This window comes from Chanodichthys erythropterus, chromosome 19, assembly GCF_024489055.1.
Source record: "Chanodichthys erythropterus isolate Z2021 chromosome 19, ASM2448905v1, whole genome shotgun sequence".
In the NCBI taxonomy this organism is placed as follows: Eukaryota; Metazoa; Chordata; class Actinopteri; order Cypriniformes; family Xenocyprididae; genus Chanodichthys; species Chanodichthys erythropterus.
The window spans coordinates 29,141,286-29,160,400 of NC_090239.1; the positions used below are offsets into that span (position 1 = coordinate 29,141,286).

The 19,115-nt window shown below is 35.4% G+C and overlaps 1 protein-coding gene across 32 annotated transcripts in view; it reads right to left on the reverse strand.

Annotated features, from left to right (window-relative positions):
* Positions 1 to 19,115, reverse strand: part of LOC137008250 (ankyrin-3-like) — a 206,718-nt gene that overhangs the window by 32,491 nt on the left and 155,112 nt on the right. For 30 of the 32 annotated variants that reach the window (XR_010892786.1, XR_010892787.1, XR_010892785.1 and 27 more), the window contains 6 exons: positions 18,128 to 18,223; positions 17,763 to 17,835; positions 17,590 to 17,649; positions 10,815 to 10,938; positions 4,264 to 4,366; positions 2,201 to 2,307 (listed from right to left, as the gene is read on the reverse strand). Coding sequence is in view for 29 of the 32 variants with exons in the window: in XM_067370184.1 (XP_067226285.1) it covers positions 2,201 to 2,307; positions 4,264 to 4,366; positions 10,815 to 10,938; positions 17,590 to 17,649; positions 17,763 to 17,835; positions 18,128 to 18,223 (563 nt within the window). In the remaining 3 variants the exon portion in view is untranslated. The remainder of the gene's footprint in view (positions 1 to 2,200; positions 2,308 to 4,263; positions 4,367 to 10,814; positions 10,939 to 17,589; positions 17,650 to 17,762; positions 17,836 to 18,127; positions 18,224 to 19,115) is intronic. The other 2 variants (XM_067370194.1, XM_067370181.1) reach the window with 1 other exon arrangement.

A 19,115-nucleotide genomic window follows, 5' to 3' on the forward strand; every position in this document is an offset into this window, starting at 1 on the left:
ATTCCTTTATTGAAGTCTCCATTAATATATAATACATGGAAGATCAGGAAGGTATCTGGGAATATTGAGGTCATTAAAGAATAAACAATAATGAGATCATTTGAGCGCTGCTTGCCCATTTAAATCTCAACATCAAGTAGTATGGGTAGTTTTCTAGGGTGTGCTGGGTGGTGTCTAGGTAGTTGTTTACCGGTCCAATTCTCTGTCATATTCTGGTCCCTAGAAATGGATCCCTCATTCGAAGTAAGTACACACAAAAAGCTGTCCCTGGGGCAGGTACTAATATGTTCAAGGCATGTGTATACTTCATTTATCGTTTCCACACAGGTTTCAAAGTGTACCCAACCCTGGATGAGCATGGATGGATGAGTTCGACACATGCGCAGTACAATTGCTTTTTTATTCTCTACCAGGCATCAGAGGGCAGCACTGTCATTTACAGGACATTCGCTCAGAAGGACGGAAAAAGAAAAGTACTGGATCCACCATTTACAACAACAACCAAAACAAAAATGCTGGAGAAGGATATGCTGCTTTGTATCGCTCTTTCCGCACTTTTCTTTGATTAATGCACAGTAGGCCTACATCACAACTGTGTGTATTGCTACCTAGTGGACTTTTTTGTCTCAACATCCACCTTGCCCATGTGCTATTGTACGCGAACCGTCCGCACAGACAGGGGCTGTGCGTAGGCCAACCCGGAAGTTAGCAGCACACGAGTTCCCCCGATTGAAAGCTTATGCATTTTTCCCATAGACTTTTAGAAAATCGCAAAAAATAAGCTCTGTGTTTAACAAAGGGTTATGACACTTACACGTTTTGTCTATTAAGATAATCTTTACAAGTTAACACAACATTTATACATTTTGAAGCCTAAATAAAGTGGTCAGATATAAAAAGCTAACAGTAGGCTATAAACGGACTACAGCACACCTTGGTCGCAGATCAACGTCGTCACCACCAAGCTTCCTCAAACTGTATTTAAAAACAACTTTATTTAAAAATATGCTCGCTGATTATGATCTATGCTGTGTATGAATACTTTTCCACTTTTTTGTGAGAAATGCTGTCCAAATGTCCTGTTTGTCATGATGACGTCTAAAGTTCCCGCCAAAGGAAGTAGTCCGTTTTAGGACTTTGTTAGCAACCGCCGTTTTTAAGACACAATAAAGGTTTAAAAAAAAATCACTAGCGGGTTATAACGTTATAAGTAGTTATAACTAGTTATAACTAGCGGGTGTGTTTTATGTCATAGATCAAAACGTGACAATATTTAGAGGCTTTGTTAACCACAGACCTTATTTCAGGCGATTTAGCAAAAACTCATTCAAAAAATCCATAGACTTTAGAGCGATGGAACCGGAAATCCTAAAATGCTAACACACTTCCGGGTTTTGCCTACAAAAACACGTCATCCATGAGATACTCTATGGAAGGACGCGCCATTGCGTTGTCCATCTTTTTTTACAGTCTATGGGGCTGCGTTTAACTCCACTTTGAGACATACACTCATGAACTTCCCCTTGGGGGAATACCTGCCGCCATTTTGAAGTGTGTTTAGGGTTTGTCAAGTGGACAAGGGATTATATGGACAGACCCTCAACCCTTCGATTTTGACAGAGGGAGCGAGTACACTCATATGGACATTTCAAGCAGATCCATAGACCATGATGCAACATGAGATTGTGATGTTACAACAGCAACTTGCAACACTTGCGCTTAATTTACCCACAAGTGATCGAGAGCTTTCCATTTTCCATTTCAACCCATTTCAAGGTTACCACCAGCAGTGGGCACTCATATCATAAGCAATGACGTACATCCGAGTGAATGAGACAGAGGGGAGTTAGCGAGGGAAGGGCATATAAAAGTGGACCCTCCTGACGAAAATTACATCACACGGACAGTGCACGCATCTTCTCGGAATTCGGACAGCTGAAGTATATTTTGGGCTATAGGCAAAAATAAGTTACAAAGATGTACCTTTTGAAAGGGTACCGGCCCAGTGACAGCTTTTGTATGTTTTTCTTCTGAGAATATGTGTAGAATTTTTTGGTTTCTCATCCACCAATACTCGAAGTAACAGCATACTTTTTTATACTCATAAATGAGGTATCATTCACACAGAAGTTCAATACTAATGGATTGTTCATATAACTAACCCTAAGTGTAAGAATAGTAATGGTGATGCTGGCCTTACCCTGAATGGACGGGGCTGGAGACCAGGTTCACGTTGTCCAGAGTGTCCGGTGTCCAGCTATAGCGTCTCATTGACTCTGTGTTGTAATCTTTTGCTAAAGCCAGGTGCTGAAACACAAAACAAGCTTGTTCAGAACTGAACAAACTACTCATATTTCCATTCACTGCAGTTCTGTGGTGAACCTTGGCTTTCACAATACTCTTGACTGAGGCTCTGCTCTCTACAATTAACAACTCAACCGCACATTATCACCTCATCTTGTGGTTTATGATGACAATGACAATCATAAAACAACATGCAGGAGAATTATTTAAAAGAGGTAGAAGATAATGGAAGAAAATCCTAGTTGCAAGATCAAAACAGCCAAAACTATGTGAGAAGCTAAGCTATAAAAATACAACTGATATAGAAAGGGATGAGAACCCAGGAAGAATCTGGCCTGAAGAGCAGAACATAAAAGAACAACAACAAATGCATCTTGCGGAGCAAAGCTCATGTTTGCCTGCATTGGTTTGTGGAATAAGAAACAATGCAGAATTCCTCAATGCATTTTATACCTTATAATGAGAGTCAACAAGGTTGGGTATGTTTCTACAGACCCCCTGAAGCATTTGAAGAGAAGAGACAGATTCTGAATCAGTCCAAATGCACTGATCAACAGTGGCAGACAAAATTATTTGAAGAACATTTCCCTGACTACGTATAAAATGAAATCTTTCTTTTTTTGGCACACCTCTCAATCCTATATTTATATACTTGGGTATATTTCTGGCCTTTGAGGTGCTATGTTCTTTATGTACTATATGTAATCTTTAATAAACTTAATAGAAATCACATATGGATCTACATTGTTAAAATGTTCATCAGTTCAAAAAATATAACATAGTTTGATGTAGGTTAAGGTTAATGTACTTAATTTTATTGAATGTGCATTTGACATGTACTTCAAAACTTAAAAAGTGTATTTTTGAAAAGCCTAAATTCAATCTGTTCATCATATAAAGTGAATGATTTTGGACTAAACCGCTCGACTCATATGAATTAGTTTTACAATCTCTTTCTGATCCTTTTGAAGCGACAAAGTGGTAGTTGCATAGACTGTCAATGGAGGGACAGAAATCTCTCAGATTTAATTTAAAATATGTTCATTTGTGTTTTGAAGATGAACAAAAGTCTTACAGGCTTATAAGGGTGAATGACAGAATTTTCAATTTTGAGTTAACTGACCCTTTAATGTCAAGTTTTACTTTAAAGTACATTTTTAATCATTATGTTTTAATCTTTTGTCATGCCATACATGTGCTTTAATATGTTATTCAACACATCAAAATAAATGTACCTTTAAAGTACTTAATTATAATTTTAACTGTAGTGTCTTATTTGATATTACATTTTTTAAATGAACAAAATTGTAACTTCATCATTACAAATGTGTAATTAGAAATATATTTAAATACATGACATACAAGTTTCTATACAAATTACATTAAAGTTTATTTTAGTGCACCATAAATGCTTGTCATTACATTCAGCAGTACACTTTAACCATATTTCAAAAATGAAAAAAGTAATTATGAGGATGTACTTGCGTCCTACTTAAGGGAGTCCAAAAAATCACTCTTAAGTTGTAAATATCATGCAATTAAGTGTCCATAAAGATTACATCCAGCTTGCATTCTTTTAAAGTATAACATTTCTAAAAGTACTATTTTTGAAGTAACATTAACTATGGCAACACAACGATGGTATCAGATGGTAATCTTGGTGTTTTGCTATACACAATGGTACTGGGCAATTACCATTTCATGGCCTTAACATGGTACTTTAAAAATACCATGGCACTTACACTCTTTTTCTTAGCACAGAAATTGTATTTTCTTAAGAAAATTAGTATCTTGTTTAGAGTCAAGTTTGTTGAGCTTATATGGAGAAGAAAACATTATGGTCCAGGAGCTTTTAATTGTTCAAATTCACAAATTATGAACTTCCACATGATATAAAGACTCAACTGACAGCAAAAGGGCAACACAGAATCTGAGAACTCAAGGAGAAAGAGGGCGTACCGTGTCCTTGTTTGGCGCCAGGATCTCTTCGATCATCATGCTGTCACGGGCGAAGGAGCTCCGGTTGAGTGTGTTGGACCTATCCGAACTGAAGGAGCGCAGGCTGTTGGCATTTACATTAATACCATACAGTGCGGGGGGGTGACAGTGAAATACACACAAAACACACAGACACACACACACAAACACAAAACAAAAACACTCATTATTGCATGCAACTTCCAGGGAAATTGATGCACAATAGCCAAAACATGATTTAGACATTGAGAGAAAACAGGAGTAAAGTTATCTACAGATGAATTCACAAATGTGCAGCATCTTAAATGATACGCTGGTGAATATTTGTAATGATTTGGAATGACTTAATGAATGAGACACTAAGTCAGCTTTTAAACGATAATCCATTGATCCTTCTCTAAACCCAACTTTAAAATGTTACTGACCAATCCTTCCACAGCTGTTGCCACATACTGCAGTTATCAGACAAACTTTAGCTGTTTTATAATGTAAATATAAGAAGGTTCTGCATGTTTGGATAGTTTGGAAAGTACGCAAAATGTTATTGCCAAAAAACGTATAATAGTTGGGTTAACATGCTACTTTTTTCCTTTACAAATCTTTAAATACAGCTTGAAAAGTTAATTAAACTGCCCTCATTCCCAAATCAACAGATACAACATCAGTAAAAACACCTACATTTGCTCCAAAGTAAATGAAATACTTCCAACTTAATATCATTTCTAATATTATTTCATTTATGCATTGATTCATGTCACTGTGGTGTCAATACTAAGAATGCACAGATGTTTAAAATTCCAGCCAATTCAATAAATGCATAATTTTAATAATACGTTGATAATGTTATGACTGATAATCTAAATTGCTGGTATTCTTTTGGTGTAGAAAAACATTAAACACTTTAAAAATATTTATTTTTAACCATCGACATTATAAAGTACATATAAATGGATATTCTTTTCGAGATTTGCTAAAAGCTAAAATTTAAAAAGTGTTACTAACCAATTCCATTCAATTTGAAATAAAGAAATTATTAGTTTTTTAAAAGGTAACTTTGACTTTTAGCATTAGATGATGGCAACAGTAATCTAAATATAAAAATACAGGAAAATGAGAACAATTAAATATGTAATACCAACAAAATATATCCAAAATCTGTCAACTGTGATAAATAAATAGAAAAAATACTACAAAATTTTGATTTCTTTGAAGTATGGCAGATTAAGACATGTAATAATAATATCCAATAAATTTTCATCGCTCTTTAAGTACATTTTACTAAAAACCACCCATAATTTATTAAAAAAAAAAAAAAACACTTATAGTCTTTATGCTATATCCAGTAAAATTGTTCAGAAAGTAACCGCGATCAAAGGGGCGGGCCTAGCAAATGGACAATTATATAAAACTATACTGGAGTTAAAACAAATCTGGAAGTTGGTTATTGTATCGTTCTTGGCTTTAGCCTTTATTTCTATTTACGGTAAGGCCAGGTGCATTAATGCAGACCGAGCTAACATGCACATGCTATTTCCTAAGTCTGTGCCCAATCAGAAATCAATATGCTGTGGAGGTTCTCATATTCGGAAATCTGGCACTGCCTGGCTACCAGAGGAGAATCGGTTTCTTGTGAACATGTACTGCGGTCTATGAATTTGCTGATTTAAATGGATGAAATTTGATTCAGCTGATGAGGCTTTTCATGCATCCCTGGAAGCTACATTGTGAAACTATTTGGTACAGTAACTGGACTCAAAGGGACAAAAACTGAAATGTTTACGACAGTCAAACCTGAGAAAAAAAAAATTGACAAATCAGGATTCACACACCATACTGTCAACATAAACCTAAAATTGAAAACCATGTAAACGAACTGAAACCATATTCCACGGACAACAAGAATGTGTATTTTTCATCAAATAAAAAACAATGTACAAAGCACAGTACACAACAATGGTTTCAGAATGACTCGGGATAAGGGGTTGAAAGTGTCGGAAGCATCATGCCCTCTTACCTGACTTTAGGACTATGGTGAGAGTTTGGAATGGAAGAGGAAGAACAGAGGAAATTGAAGGCAACAAATCAGAAATGCAGCGGTTGAATGAGACAGGCTCTCATGTCTGGTGCTGCATTGTGTTGTACTCTCACACACACTAATTACCTGAGGATTTCACACCTCTTTTACTTTTTAATCCTTTAGGTTGTGATCTTAGGCATATATAAAGAAAAGAACAAAGATAGAATACCTTAAACACTATAGAAGTTATAATGAGGTATGCCTATATCTCAAGCAATTCTCTGTATGGCAACTGGAGAGATGGCATCACTAATAATGATCAAGATTTGGAGCTCCACTTTCCCAACACTTGTGCCTGAGCATTCAACCTTTATGATCAGAATTAGGGATGCACTGATATGAAAATTTTGGCTAATTTATATTATAACCGATAATTTATATTATAATTTATAACCGATAGTTTATATTTGAAAGCCGATAACCGATATATTGGCCGATAAATCTAAAACAAAATTTTCATATAATTTTTGAGAGCCTGATTACAAAAACAAAAGTCTCACCATTAAAAGCCATGTTCCATACACAACTGACCCTTCGCAAACTGTGTATTTTTTTAAGAAATTCGAAAAATAAAAATCGTTTTGTGGTTCTTTAATGTGTCGTGACCATGGTTGTGACAGATTGCTGTAGCGCCTCGGCTCAAGAGGCTCGTAAACCGATCATCTCTTCCTACTAGTTCATTTATAGCATCAAATAAACATGAATGAACATCATAAGGAATGTTGTTTCAAATGCAGAAAGACGAAAGTACAAAAAATTTTTCAAGTTTAACTCCACCGAGGTTAATCTTCTAACTACTGACTGCTTTGTCGGACAAAATGGCGGATTCGACGTTCTGATTGGTTAGATCGCTTGTCAATCAAACTCCCGGCGAAGGGTCAATTAATAATGTTCTCATTATAATATTATGTAGCCTAACTGTATTTTCCTTTTTGAAGTGATTTCAATCATATTTCATGCAATTCAAAACCATAATGGCAAACAGTGCATGTCTCAGCTTAAGAAAACAATCCATTATTTATCGGCTTTAATATATCGGCCAAATTTTCTTATTTTACATATATCGGCTGATACTGATATGGAGGCCGATATATTGTGCATCCCTAATAATAATGTTTATAGTGTTGCTATAGTGATAGGATGATAATCACTTTCTTGTTATGGCCAATAACCGATTAATAGCTAATAAATCAATAGATGTCATAATGAATACTACTTTATATAAAACGGATAATTACTAAAAAATACTAAAAACTACAACAAGTGATTTTATTAACTTAAATATATCTTAAATAGATGCTGAATAATAAAAGTAAAATACAAGAAAAAAAAAATAGGAGAAAAAAATTAAATATGGAATATTGGGCAATAAATATCCTATACTGGACAACCCTGATACTTTAAAATAATCAATGTTGAAAACCAATATGATGCATAAATGTGTGGTATGACCCCTTTAAAGGATAAACCAAAGAGTCACACGGCATGAAACAGATGACATCCAAACCCTGCATTTCTAGCACATGATTCTTGTTTTCACTGAGACATCATTTGTTTTCAAAAGATAAAATACGCTTTTATATCACAACGTCAAGTCATTAGATAAAAAGTGACCTCTCTGTGACAAATGCTTAGGGCTGTTATTGAACACGATCATAATTTCCTGTTATAAAAGCTTGTCTGTAGTTTGAAATCTCACTCAACCCTTTCGATTATTGAATGCTGTCAAACTTGTGTTTGTTGGAGGGAAAATCCCCTGAAGCAAGTTACATGTAGGTTAAACATTAGCTATGGCCTTCTCACTCAACAGCACAGACCACTGAATCAAAAGATGACAGCAGGCGGCCAACACACAATGCAAATAAAGAGTCTACAGCTTTCAGATAAGACAGGAATAAGGAAATAACATCTGGTTCTGCAGCCATGAATACTCTCCATTCACCATAAAGCCAGCTCATTTAGATTATAGTTACGCTGAGTTAAAGTGAATGTTCTTCAAAACACTTAATTTTGTGTTTTACAGAGAAAAAGAAAGTGATAAGAGTTTGGAACAACATGAGGATAAGTACAATTTGGGTGTCCCTTTAAATGGCTTAATGTCTTCTCTTATCTTGTGTGGTCTGTTAACCTGGAACAACAGCCTACATGTTGTGAACCTCTTATGTTTACTAATTCTAAACTATATTAATAGAAATTAGTACTGATTCCAATAAAACGTACAGCATGCTAGGTTCAGATATAACAGTATGATCCAAACTTGTGGGATTTGAACCTATAACCTTTCACACTCAAATGAATAAATAAATAAATAAATAGGCCTAAATTTCAGATTTATGTATTCAAATTGCATATAGATTCCCATTACACAGTTTTAACATAAATAAACTAATAAACTTAATGGGTTTCATATTTGTCAGTCATACAGGTACGATTTCCAAAATCATCAAGGCATAGTATATTATTAACTATTTGCATTTATTTGCATTCATTTAAATAATCATATTTTCAAAATGCATTTATTTAGAATCAACATATTCACCATGAAAACAATTTCAAATTTATTCAATTAAAAGGTAGGAACATGGTTAAAATATGGCTAGCTGTGGAAGAAACAATATTCAGTTAGTAAAAATATATTCCTCCCGGTCATTGTGTATTTAAAAAAAAACATTCAATGTCTTTTCACACATTGCTCTAAACCCCACTTTTAACCCAGGGTAAAGGAATGTTTTACACTTAATTTAGAAGCGGAGTTAGCAACGCTTTTGTGGTGTTAACACTGCATGTAACCCCGCAAAATTGTACAGTGTGAAACGATGCAGTGTTACAATGTTAAGATTAGATGCTTAGCAACCAAAGACTATAGAATAACACAAGACGTGTCACTCGTATTGTTTTGAATGGGAGAAAGTGTAACGCGCAATATAGTGGAATAAGTCCCGCCTTCTAAATAAGAGCCAATCGCCGACTGGTAAAGTCATCGCGTCACTTCAGCGGCCGTTAGAATCAACGGTTTCTATAGAAACAGTCAGACGCGCGCCTCCGAAGAGACACGCATTTAGGTCTGCGCATTAGCTTGAAAAATACAGTTTTTTTTGTCATGATTTGAGCGTTTAGAAAACTAAATTTATGAGCTGGTTGTTGTTAGATTTCATTGGTGATTTCAAATATGAAATTTAATCGTAAGGTTTGCGAACAGTTTTGGAGAATTTGATGTTTCCCCATTCAAAGAGATAGGAGCTGCATGATGCCCAGGATGCCCGAGAGGCGTTTCAAAGATGGCCGCCGAGTGAAATGACTTGTCTTAAAGGGACTTTGTTAGCAACCAACAGCCAATCGTGTGCCTCATGTTCATGTGCTTTGGACAGTCATGTAAACACTGCATGTTATATATGAACAGTGATTTCAGCATCTAAGGGTTAAAAATGTCAAATGGTGAAGGAAATGTGACAATTGGAGTGAAGAAGAGACAGTCTCATTCTTTCCTTTATAGACCGATAAACTTAAAGGATACTTTAATATGAAAATTACCCAAAGCTTTACTCACCCTCAAGCCATCCTAGGTGTATAGCGCCTTCCGTATTCAACATACGATGAAAGTGTAAAACTCTTGCAGTTCAAAACGCTTACGCTATGTCCTATGCCTTCCCTATTCAACTTATGGAAAAAATTAACTGACGCAATGCCCGTTTACGCTTTCTTCGTAAGTTGAATACGGAAGGTGGTCTGGTGGAAGCTACATGTTTTACTTCATAACTTCGCTTCAGAAGGCCTTTATTAACCCTCCGGAGCCGTGTGGAGTACGTTTATAATAGATGGCTGTAGATGGAAGCACTTTTTTCATCTTTATACTTGTGACCCCTGTTCACTGCCATTATAAAGCTCAGATGCGTCAGGATATTTATTAATATTTCTCCAATTGTGTTCATCAGAAGGAAGAAAGTCATATACACCTAGGATGGCTTGAGGGTGAGTAAAGCATGGGGTAATTTTCATTTGAAAGTGAACTAATCCTTTAATAATACAGTCAGCAATATATAATATAAGGGTGAAACCTGGATAAATTATGAGCAATGTGAAATGTGAGGCAACATTTACCCGGGGTTTAGATTGACCCAGGGTTAACTAGTGTGAAAAGTCCTTCAGTTTATTAGTACTATTATAGAAATCGTATCTGTTTCTTACCTGTTTCATTTATGCATGTCTGACAAATATGCATCACATTAAGTTTATTAGTTTGTTTATGTTAAAACTATATAATCCGAGTGGATGGAAATTTGCAATTCAAACACATAAATCTTAAATTTGGGCCTAAATATTTTTTAGAGTGCAGTAAGACTTACAGCTTTCCACTGTGTATGTCTTGCTGAAAACAGTAACATATTAAGTATAATTCTGATAATAATGTAAAAAGCTGTTTAGACAGCAAGTTCTGCATGTGATGAGCGTACGTTACCTGGCCGTGCGGGCTCCAACACTGAATCCCACGTATCCCTCTTGCGGGAGAGAGTCGTCTCCGAGCTCGCGCAGGTCTTGCGGTCCCAGATACTTGTCCGTTTCTCCTGTCATCGCTTCCTCACCTATCAGCAAAAAAAAAAAAAAAAAGAATTACCACACCCATCTGAAAAAAGAGTGAAAAAAACCCTTTACAGCAACACTGACCCTTTAAAGTCAACATGAATGCCATTCAAAACCCATTTTCCAATTTTCCTTTGGAAATAATGTGAACTGATGAATCATAGGCAATAAGACCAGGATCAAAGTGAATAGGGAAAATTTTGATTTCATGTTGGCGTTAAGAATGAATGGCTGGATCAGACCAAAATGCCCCCCACGATCGCACAACAATCACTGGCACACTTCCCAAACTCTTAAATGGCTGCAGATTCATGCAATCTTTGTTTAGATTATATTATTATAAGTCTAGAAATGTAAGCAAGCCATTTAGAGAACATCAATACCATATGTTCCAACTAGCTCATGGTGACCATAAATCTGTTTTTAATATGCATCTATGACAAGATAGATTCAAACAATGCAGTTAATGGACACTACAGCAGAGCAGCAGTGAAGTGGGTCACAGAAAAAGCTACAGCTAATGCATAGATGAGGAAAACCAGAATGCAGAGAGAGGAAGAGGAAGGCTACAGTCACACTGCAAGAACAAGCACCCGATTACGATTTCCTAAATTTTGGGGACGATGTTCAAATGACCTACATTCGGCTCGTATCAGACACTAATGACACTAAACAAATGTAATAAATACTTCTACTACTACTAATATATATATATATATATATATATATATATATATATTACATAGCAAAACTGGCAATGTGTAATTCTAAATTTCTTTAAAAATGAATTTAGTTTAAATAAAAAAGAGATTTTATATATATATATATATATATATATATATATATATATACACACACACAAGTACAAGTACAAACCCGATTCCAAAAAGGTTGGGACATTGTACAAATTGTGAATAAAAAAGGAATGCATAATTTACAAATCTCATAAACTTATATTTTATTCACAATAGAATATAGATAACATATCAAATGTTGAAAGTGAGACATTTTGAAATGTCATGCCAAATATTGGCTCATTTTGGATTTCATGAGAGCTACACATTCCAAAAAAGTTGGGACAGGTAGCAATAAGGCTGGAAAAGTTAAAAATAGTGGAAAAATAGTGGAGCAATATCAGAAAGGAGTTTGTCAGAGAAAAATTGGAACAATCTCTGTGCGTAAGGGTCAAGGCCGGAAAACCATACTGGATGCCCGTGATCTTCAGGCCCTTAGACGGCACTACATCACATACAGGAATGCTGCTGTAATGGAAATCATTACTTGTCTCCTCAGTCCCTAGACGTTTGCAGACTGTTATAAAAAGAAGAGGGGATGCCACACAGTGGTAAACATGGCCTTGTCCCAACTTTTTTGAGATGTGTTGATTCCATGAAATTTAAAATCAACTTATTTTTCCCTTAAAATGATACATTTTCTCAGTTTAAACATTTGATATATCATCTATGTTGTATTCTGAATATAATATTGAAATTTGAAACTTCCACATCATTGTATTCTGTTTTTATTCACAATTTGTACAGTCTCACAACTTTTTTGGAATCGGGTTTGTAAGTAACCTGCAATTGTTATCCAGTTTTATGTACCTTTTGTAACCTATTTTGTACCTATAGGTTATTTCACCCATAAAAATAGGTTTGTTGGCATAAATGAATGTATATAGGTATATAGTTCAGTGATGTTAAATAATATTTTTGACTAGAATAAAACTTGTTCATTTTGATTTGATAATTTTCAGGTTACTATATATATATATATATATATATATATATATATATATATATATATATATATATATATATATATATATATATATATATATATTTTTTTTTTTTCTTTTTTTTTTTGTTCAGTGTACTTAATAGCCAGATTTATTTACAAAAAAAAAAAGTTTGAATGTCTGTCTGTTTGGGCTAAATTAAATGCTTAAATTAAACACATAGGCCAGTATCACAAACAGGGCTTAGATTAAGACAAGTTTAGTTCAATTAGGGCATTTAGGTAGCTTTTATAAACGTGCCTTTGAAAAAAACAAACAAACAAAAAAATGGTGTGCATCTGGAGACAAAACAATGACACTGACATATTTTAAGATATGTCAGAGCAAGTTCCTTTCAGTTAAAACAGCACAAACATGCATTTTCGTCTAGGACTAGCTTAAGCCTTGTCAGTGAAACCTGGGGTGAGAGTTACAGATTTAGAACAAACACTAATCAGAATGTATGATCAGATTTGAATCAGATTTATTTCCACTTATATATAAATACATGGCCCAGAAAAAAAAGGCTGTTTTTTTTTGCTGTCATGTAATTTGTTTACATCAAAAATCGTAATTGGGCCACATTGAACTACGTTATGAATGCAGGCTATGAGAGAGATTGTGGGGACACAACATTCCAACATGATCACCCCTTACCTCCCCCCTCCACTGCTAATCACCCTGGCAACCACCTCCCCCCAAAATCAGCCCCACGGAACTGCAACTTTCACTCTCTTTCATGCGCACACACACACTGATATTTACACAATTTAATTGTGAAATGTCCTAAAGAGAACCCAAGTGCTGCCTCTTACACAACAAAACTGCACCCTAAACACTACCACAAGTTAACAGGTCAGTTAAAACATTTTTAACAAGTGGTGACTGAACATAACACCCACTTTTTCCTAGTTATCCAAATGAGGATATAACATGTATCATTTTTACATAAAGGTAATTATATATATATATATTACAGGCTCAAACTAACACTTAAAAATAAGGTTTTTGCAAACTTCTGGAGAAAGTTTTATAAGTACTTTAAACTCCCACACATACATATCATTTCTCACACTTCAGCTTCCCTTCCATCTTTAAAACTATCATATTGTGTGGCTTTGGACAGCGTGATCAAATCAGAAATAGCAGCTCATGAAAAACAAGATCTCTTACACTGAACAGAAAAATCCATCCTTCATCTTCAGACCAGCTTTAAAAATATTTACAGGTCCTCTTTGTCCTTTTTCACTACCAGAAGCCACACTTCCTCAATCCGGTAAACTCCACACAGCACGATTATTTCCACATGTTCACTATGGCCCTGTCCAGAGTGTCTGAAACGATCCAGTTGCTTCTTTCTGTGTGTGCGTTCACACACACCCATACATACACACACACACCCCTCTGTCGCAGCCTGACAGGACGTTCAAACGGTGCGAGGCTGTCGCAAGCCTGATCAGTGTGAGGTCATCACGGGAGCGAGGTAACACTTGAGGCAGTTTTAGAGCGAGTGTGGCAATCGGATCTCGGCATTCCTCATGCCTCAGGAGCTCCCAGCTGGGGTGGGACACAATAGACACGGAAGGGGGCGTATTTCTATGGTAATTTGTGCTGGTGCGGAGGTGCTCCCTGTAATAAGACCCTGTACAACAGAGGGACAACAAAAGAGCCCTTCTACAGGCAGCAGAACAAATAGTAAAAAAGGAGGGAGACCAACAAAAAAAAGACCGCCTGCCACCTGACCACACTCTCCTAGGAACAGCGTTCTTGAGCTGCCAACTCAAAATCCTGTTCCAGAAGGGAATCAGGGAACACATTGCGACACCTGTTTATAACCTAAAGTTTATAATTTAAATTTCAGCTAAATGCAGATCAGCATTGAATGACAATTTTCAACTCATTTGGTCTAGATTTTATTTCATAGTGTCATTTTATACCCTTGCAGATTGCAAGCAAAAACCAACAAGCACAATCAGGGTAGTTTGATTCACGAACCAATGATTATTTTAATGAATCAGTCAAAAAGACTCAAAAGTGAACTGGTAATTGAACCGTTAAAGTTGGCATGAAGGGAAGTTGCAGCCAACTTTTCTTCCCTACTGTGACATATATCCAAGTTAAACGGCTTCTCGAATGAGAAAAATGTAGGGAGGGACTTGATTTTGTCCATTTGGAATTGACTGCATCGTTGTCATTTGCTAATTGCTGTGAGTGACAGGTTGCTGGAGGGGAGAGGTTATTGTCCTGTATTCGAACCAGTAAAACATCATCAGAGATGAGATGACATTGTGAGGGGAGGTTATATTGCTTAAAGATTATGAGGACAAATCGATTAAAAACATATTGATGTGCAATCATTTTTAATAAACTCTGGAATATTCCTTGTATTGTCAATTTTGATGGTGACTTTAAGGGTTAGTTTACACAACAATGATGTACTAAAAACTTTTTTTGCATTTTTGAGTACAGACGACAACGTTGTCAAAATGATACCCGTTCACAAGGATCCGCGAAAAACGTGCACTTTAAATCCCGTCTTTAAAAGTTTGCGTTTTCAGGCCCCCAAAACACTGTTGTAGTGTAAATGAACAAGCAAACCGCCTTAAAAGTTTTCCGTTTTTAGTTGAAAACAGTGTCGTGTAAACTGCCGCTAAGAGAACAGAGTTATTAAGGAACCGAAATTGTTTAATTGTTTAATTTCTAAGTATTCCCATTCCTATCTACAGCTGATCCATTGCGAATTGATTGGATCATTGATCGGGCCATTCCATACCAGAATGTAGCCAGACCTAAATGTGTGTTTTTTAAAACAATGCAACCAAGAAAATGTGTATTAAGAAAGTGAATAGGGTCAATTTTGGTTTTATGCTGACATGGATAAAAGCATGTGCTAAATGAATAAATCTAAATGCAGTGTTGGGGGTAAAACATTACAAATAACTTGAGTTATGTATTCAGATTACTTTTTTCAAGTAACTAGTAAATTAACATTACTTTTTCAATTCACAACAAAATATCTAAGTTACTTTTTTACACTTATTGACGGACAGCTTTCTCATCCCTGTGTTAAGAGAAATAAAGTGCAGAGGTGTTGTGTGCGCTGTGTGAACATGATGGTTATGTGAACATGTATTTACTCATCTCACCTGCACGAAACATTCAGTATTCCTCAAATTGAATAAAACAGTGAAATGCAATTTTATACAAATCTGTAATAATTGACTATATTAATTTACACAAATATACTTTATGAATTTAATCTCACTTTATTACCCAATGTCTTTGCTGCTGACCTTCGATGATCTAATTCAACCATACTAATAAGCAAAAATGACTTTAGATTAGATTTAGAAATAAGAGTGGTGAACTTCCTTCTCCTGTATCCTATTCTTCTTTCATCCACAATGGCAGCACAGCTAAAAGGCTTGTTTGAGGTCTACTGTACAGGAATGAATATGCATTTCCTTTAGCCTGAGGCTTATTCAATTCACTTTTGATGTGAAAGGGCCTTTACATTTGCCAAAAATATAACTTTTTTTTATTGTTATTAAAAAAACAAACAAGCAAGCCCAGCCCAGGTGAGAAAAAGTAACACAAAAGTAATGTAATTCATTACTTTTCATAAAAAGTAACTAAGTAACACAATTAGTTACTTTTTTAGAGAGTAATGCAATATTGTAATGCATTACTTTTAAAAGTAACTTTCCCCAACACTGTCTAAATGTAGACATTGGCTTTAAATATAAGTTATTTGTGATGTTTGGGAACTGAGTTATTAGTACTGCACCTCACGACCGGATAAACAAAACTGAGCTCTTTCACTCTGCCAAAGAGAGTGCGAGAGAATCAGATGGAAAAAGCGAGCAGCGTCAGCAGTGGCAAATGGTTTTATGCCAAACAGACGTTTGCATTCAGCTGCCAACTGGTGATGTGAGCAGAATTGATTCATTCGTTTTAGATATTGTAAAAGCGGCATTTTCATACAGGAACTGATTGTCAGAATGTTGAGAGTGTATTCATATGGCGTGTTTATTTAGGGCACAGAGGTGTTAGACGTAAATAAGTGGCCATGCGAGTTATGTCAGTTATGCCCTGGGAGTATGCAGGAATATCAGTTTACAGAAACTAAAAACCATGTTTCAGTCTCTACAGTGTGCGCACACACACGTTTAGTGAGGGCTGTATTCTTGTTACGCATATGCAAAAACTATATTCACCACATGTCAGAACTGTCAAAGGGACAGCATGTTATAAACCACATAATGTGACCAGAATATCAGAGACTGGATATTCAATAAAAATTTTACTTGTATTTGCTCCTCAAAGTCTGTTTCAAAAAGGGAGTATATATATATATATTTTAATCAAGGATAAGAACCATTAGGTTACAGTATCAAATAAATGGATACAAAAAAATTGTCATTCATAGCACTGACTGGCAAACTATTCAATCCTTTTAGCTTACACTGAAGCTCTGTAGGTTTTGACTGCAAAACAGAAAAGGACCGAGCCAAACAAACGTCTGTCTAATTATCTAACAGCCAACACTTCGGATGAGAAAAAATTCTGCCCATAGAGGCCGATATTTCAAAGAGAGTATGTGTGAAATTGTAATTATATGTACAGATGTTATTAGAATAGCAAAACCAAGACTTAATATATGCAAGCCAATGGAGATTTGCATATTGAAGAATTTCATATTCATAAAGAGTAGCCTAGCAACTATTACAAAGCCATATTCAACAGCCATGGAGTGAAAAGAGTCTATAACACAAAAAAGACTGAATAAGAAGATCTGGTTAGTTGGAAAATGTGAAAAAAAAAGAAAGAAAAAAGGCAGGTGCTATAAGAACAAACCACACAAAAGAAGAGATACCTTCGTCAACATCTGAAATATAGTCCTCATTGAGCATTTCAGGGACATTGGCTCTACGGACTGTGTAATTTAAATAAAAAATGTTAGAAATAATATGTAAATGAACAAAAATAAACTTTACATGAAAATAGAACAGTATCATATGAAAACTCCCACAAAAACGTCCTTTTTACCTTCATCATCTGACATATCCAAAACTTCGTTCATTGTTTCTGGAACATTCATTTTATGTTTCTCTGTCACAGTCTGTAATCAAAGAAGGAAAAAAAAAAAAACATAAAAATATGCAATTGTGGATGTGGCTTCATTTTGCTCTGTGTCAAACATAATGCATGTATTTTATTATTTGTATGTATGTATGTATGTAGCATTGTTTTTTGTCTGTGATACTATCACAACAGACCCGCAACCCACTTTTATTCTGTGATCCACCAGTGGAAAACCATTGTACTAAAGCACAGTACCACATGGTGTACAGTATCCAGCAAAATAGCTGTATTTATATATTTAGAAAATGTTATGACACAAAGTCTCTCACCACAGTAGTGTGTGTCTCCTCTGTCACGACTTTGAGCGTGTCGACCACAGAGATGTAACCCAGGCGCCTGGCAATAGCTAAGGCAGTGTTTCCATTCTGTAGGTTCAAGAAAAACAACATTACTGAAAATAAAAAAGTATAAAATTATATTAATTAATTAAGTCTATTGAATTTTGGCAAATGCACATCATTATATATTTCTGTTGTACTGTGATGCCTATAGTGGATGTTGTAGAATATTAAAGGGTTAGTTCACCCAAAAATGAAATTTCTGTCATTAATTACCCGCATGTCGTTCCACACCCGTAAGACCTTCGTTCATCTTCGGAACACAAATTAAGATATTTTTGATAAAATCTGATGGCTCGTGAGGCCTCCATTGGCAGCAAGATAATTTAGACTTTCAAACGCCTAGAAAGCCAGTTCATGTGACTACAGTGGTTCGAAAAGTGTATCAAACGATCTCAAACTGCCAAAGTCACGTGATTTCAATAAACGAGGCTTCGTTACGTCATAAGTGTTTCAAAATTTCAATGGTTCACGTGACTTTGACAGTTCTCCAAACCACTGACCACTGACAAAAGATTCGTAAAGCTTCAAAGCTTCATGAAGTAGTGTTTTGAAATCGCCCATCACTAGATATTGTTGAATAAAGTCATTATTTTGTTTTTTTGGTGCACAAAAAGTATTCATAACGCATTAAGGTTGAACCACTGTAGTCACATGAACTGTTTTAAATATGTCTTTAGTAGCTTTCCAGGCATTTGAAAGTCTAAGTTAACATGCTAGCAATGTAGGCCTCACTGAGCCATTGGATTTTATCAAAAATATCTTAATTTGTGTTCCGAAGATGAACAAAGGTCTTATGGGTGTGGAACAACATGAGAGTGAATAATTAATGACAGAATTTTCATTTTTGGGTGAACTAACCATTACATTCAAGGTACTACATTGACCATTTTATATAATTAATATTTCAATATAATGT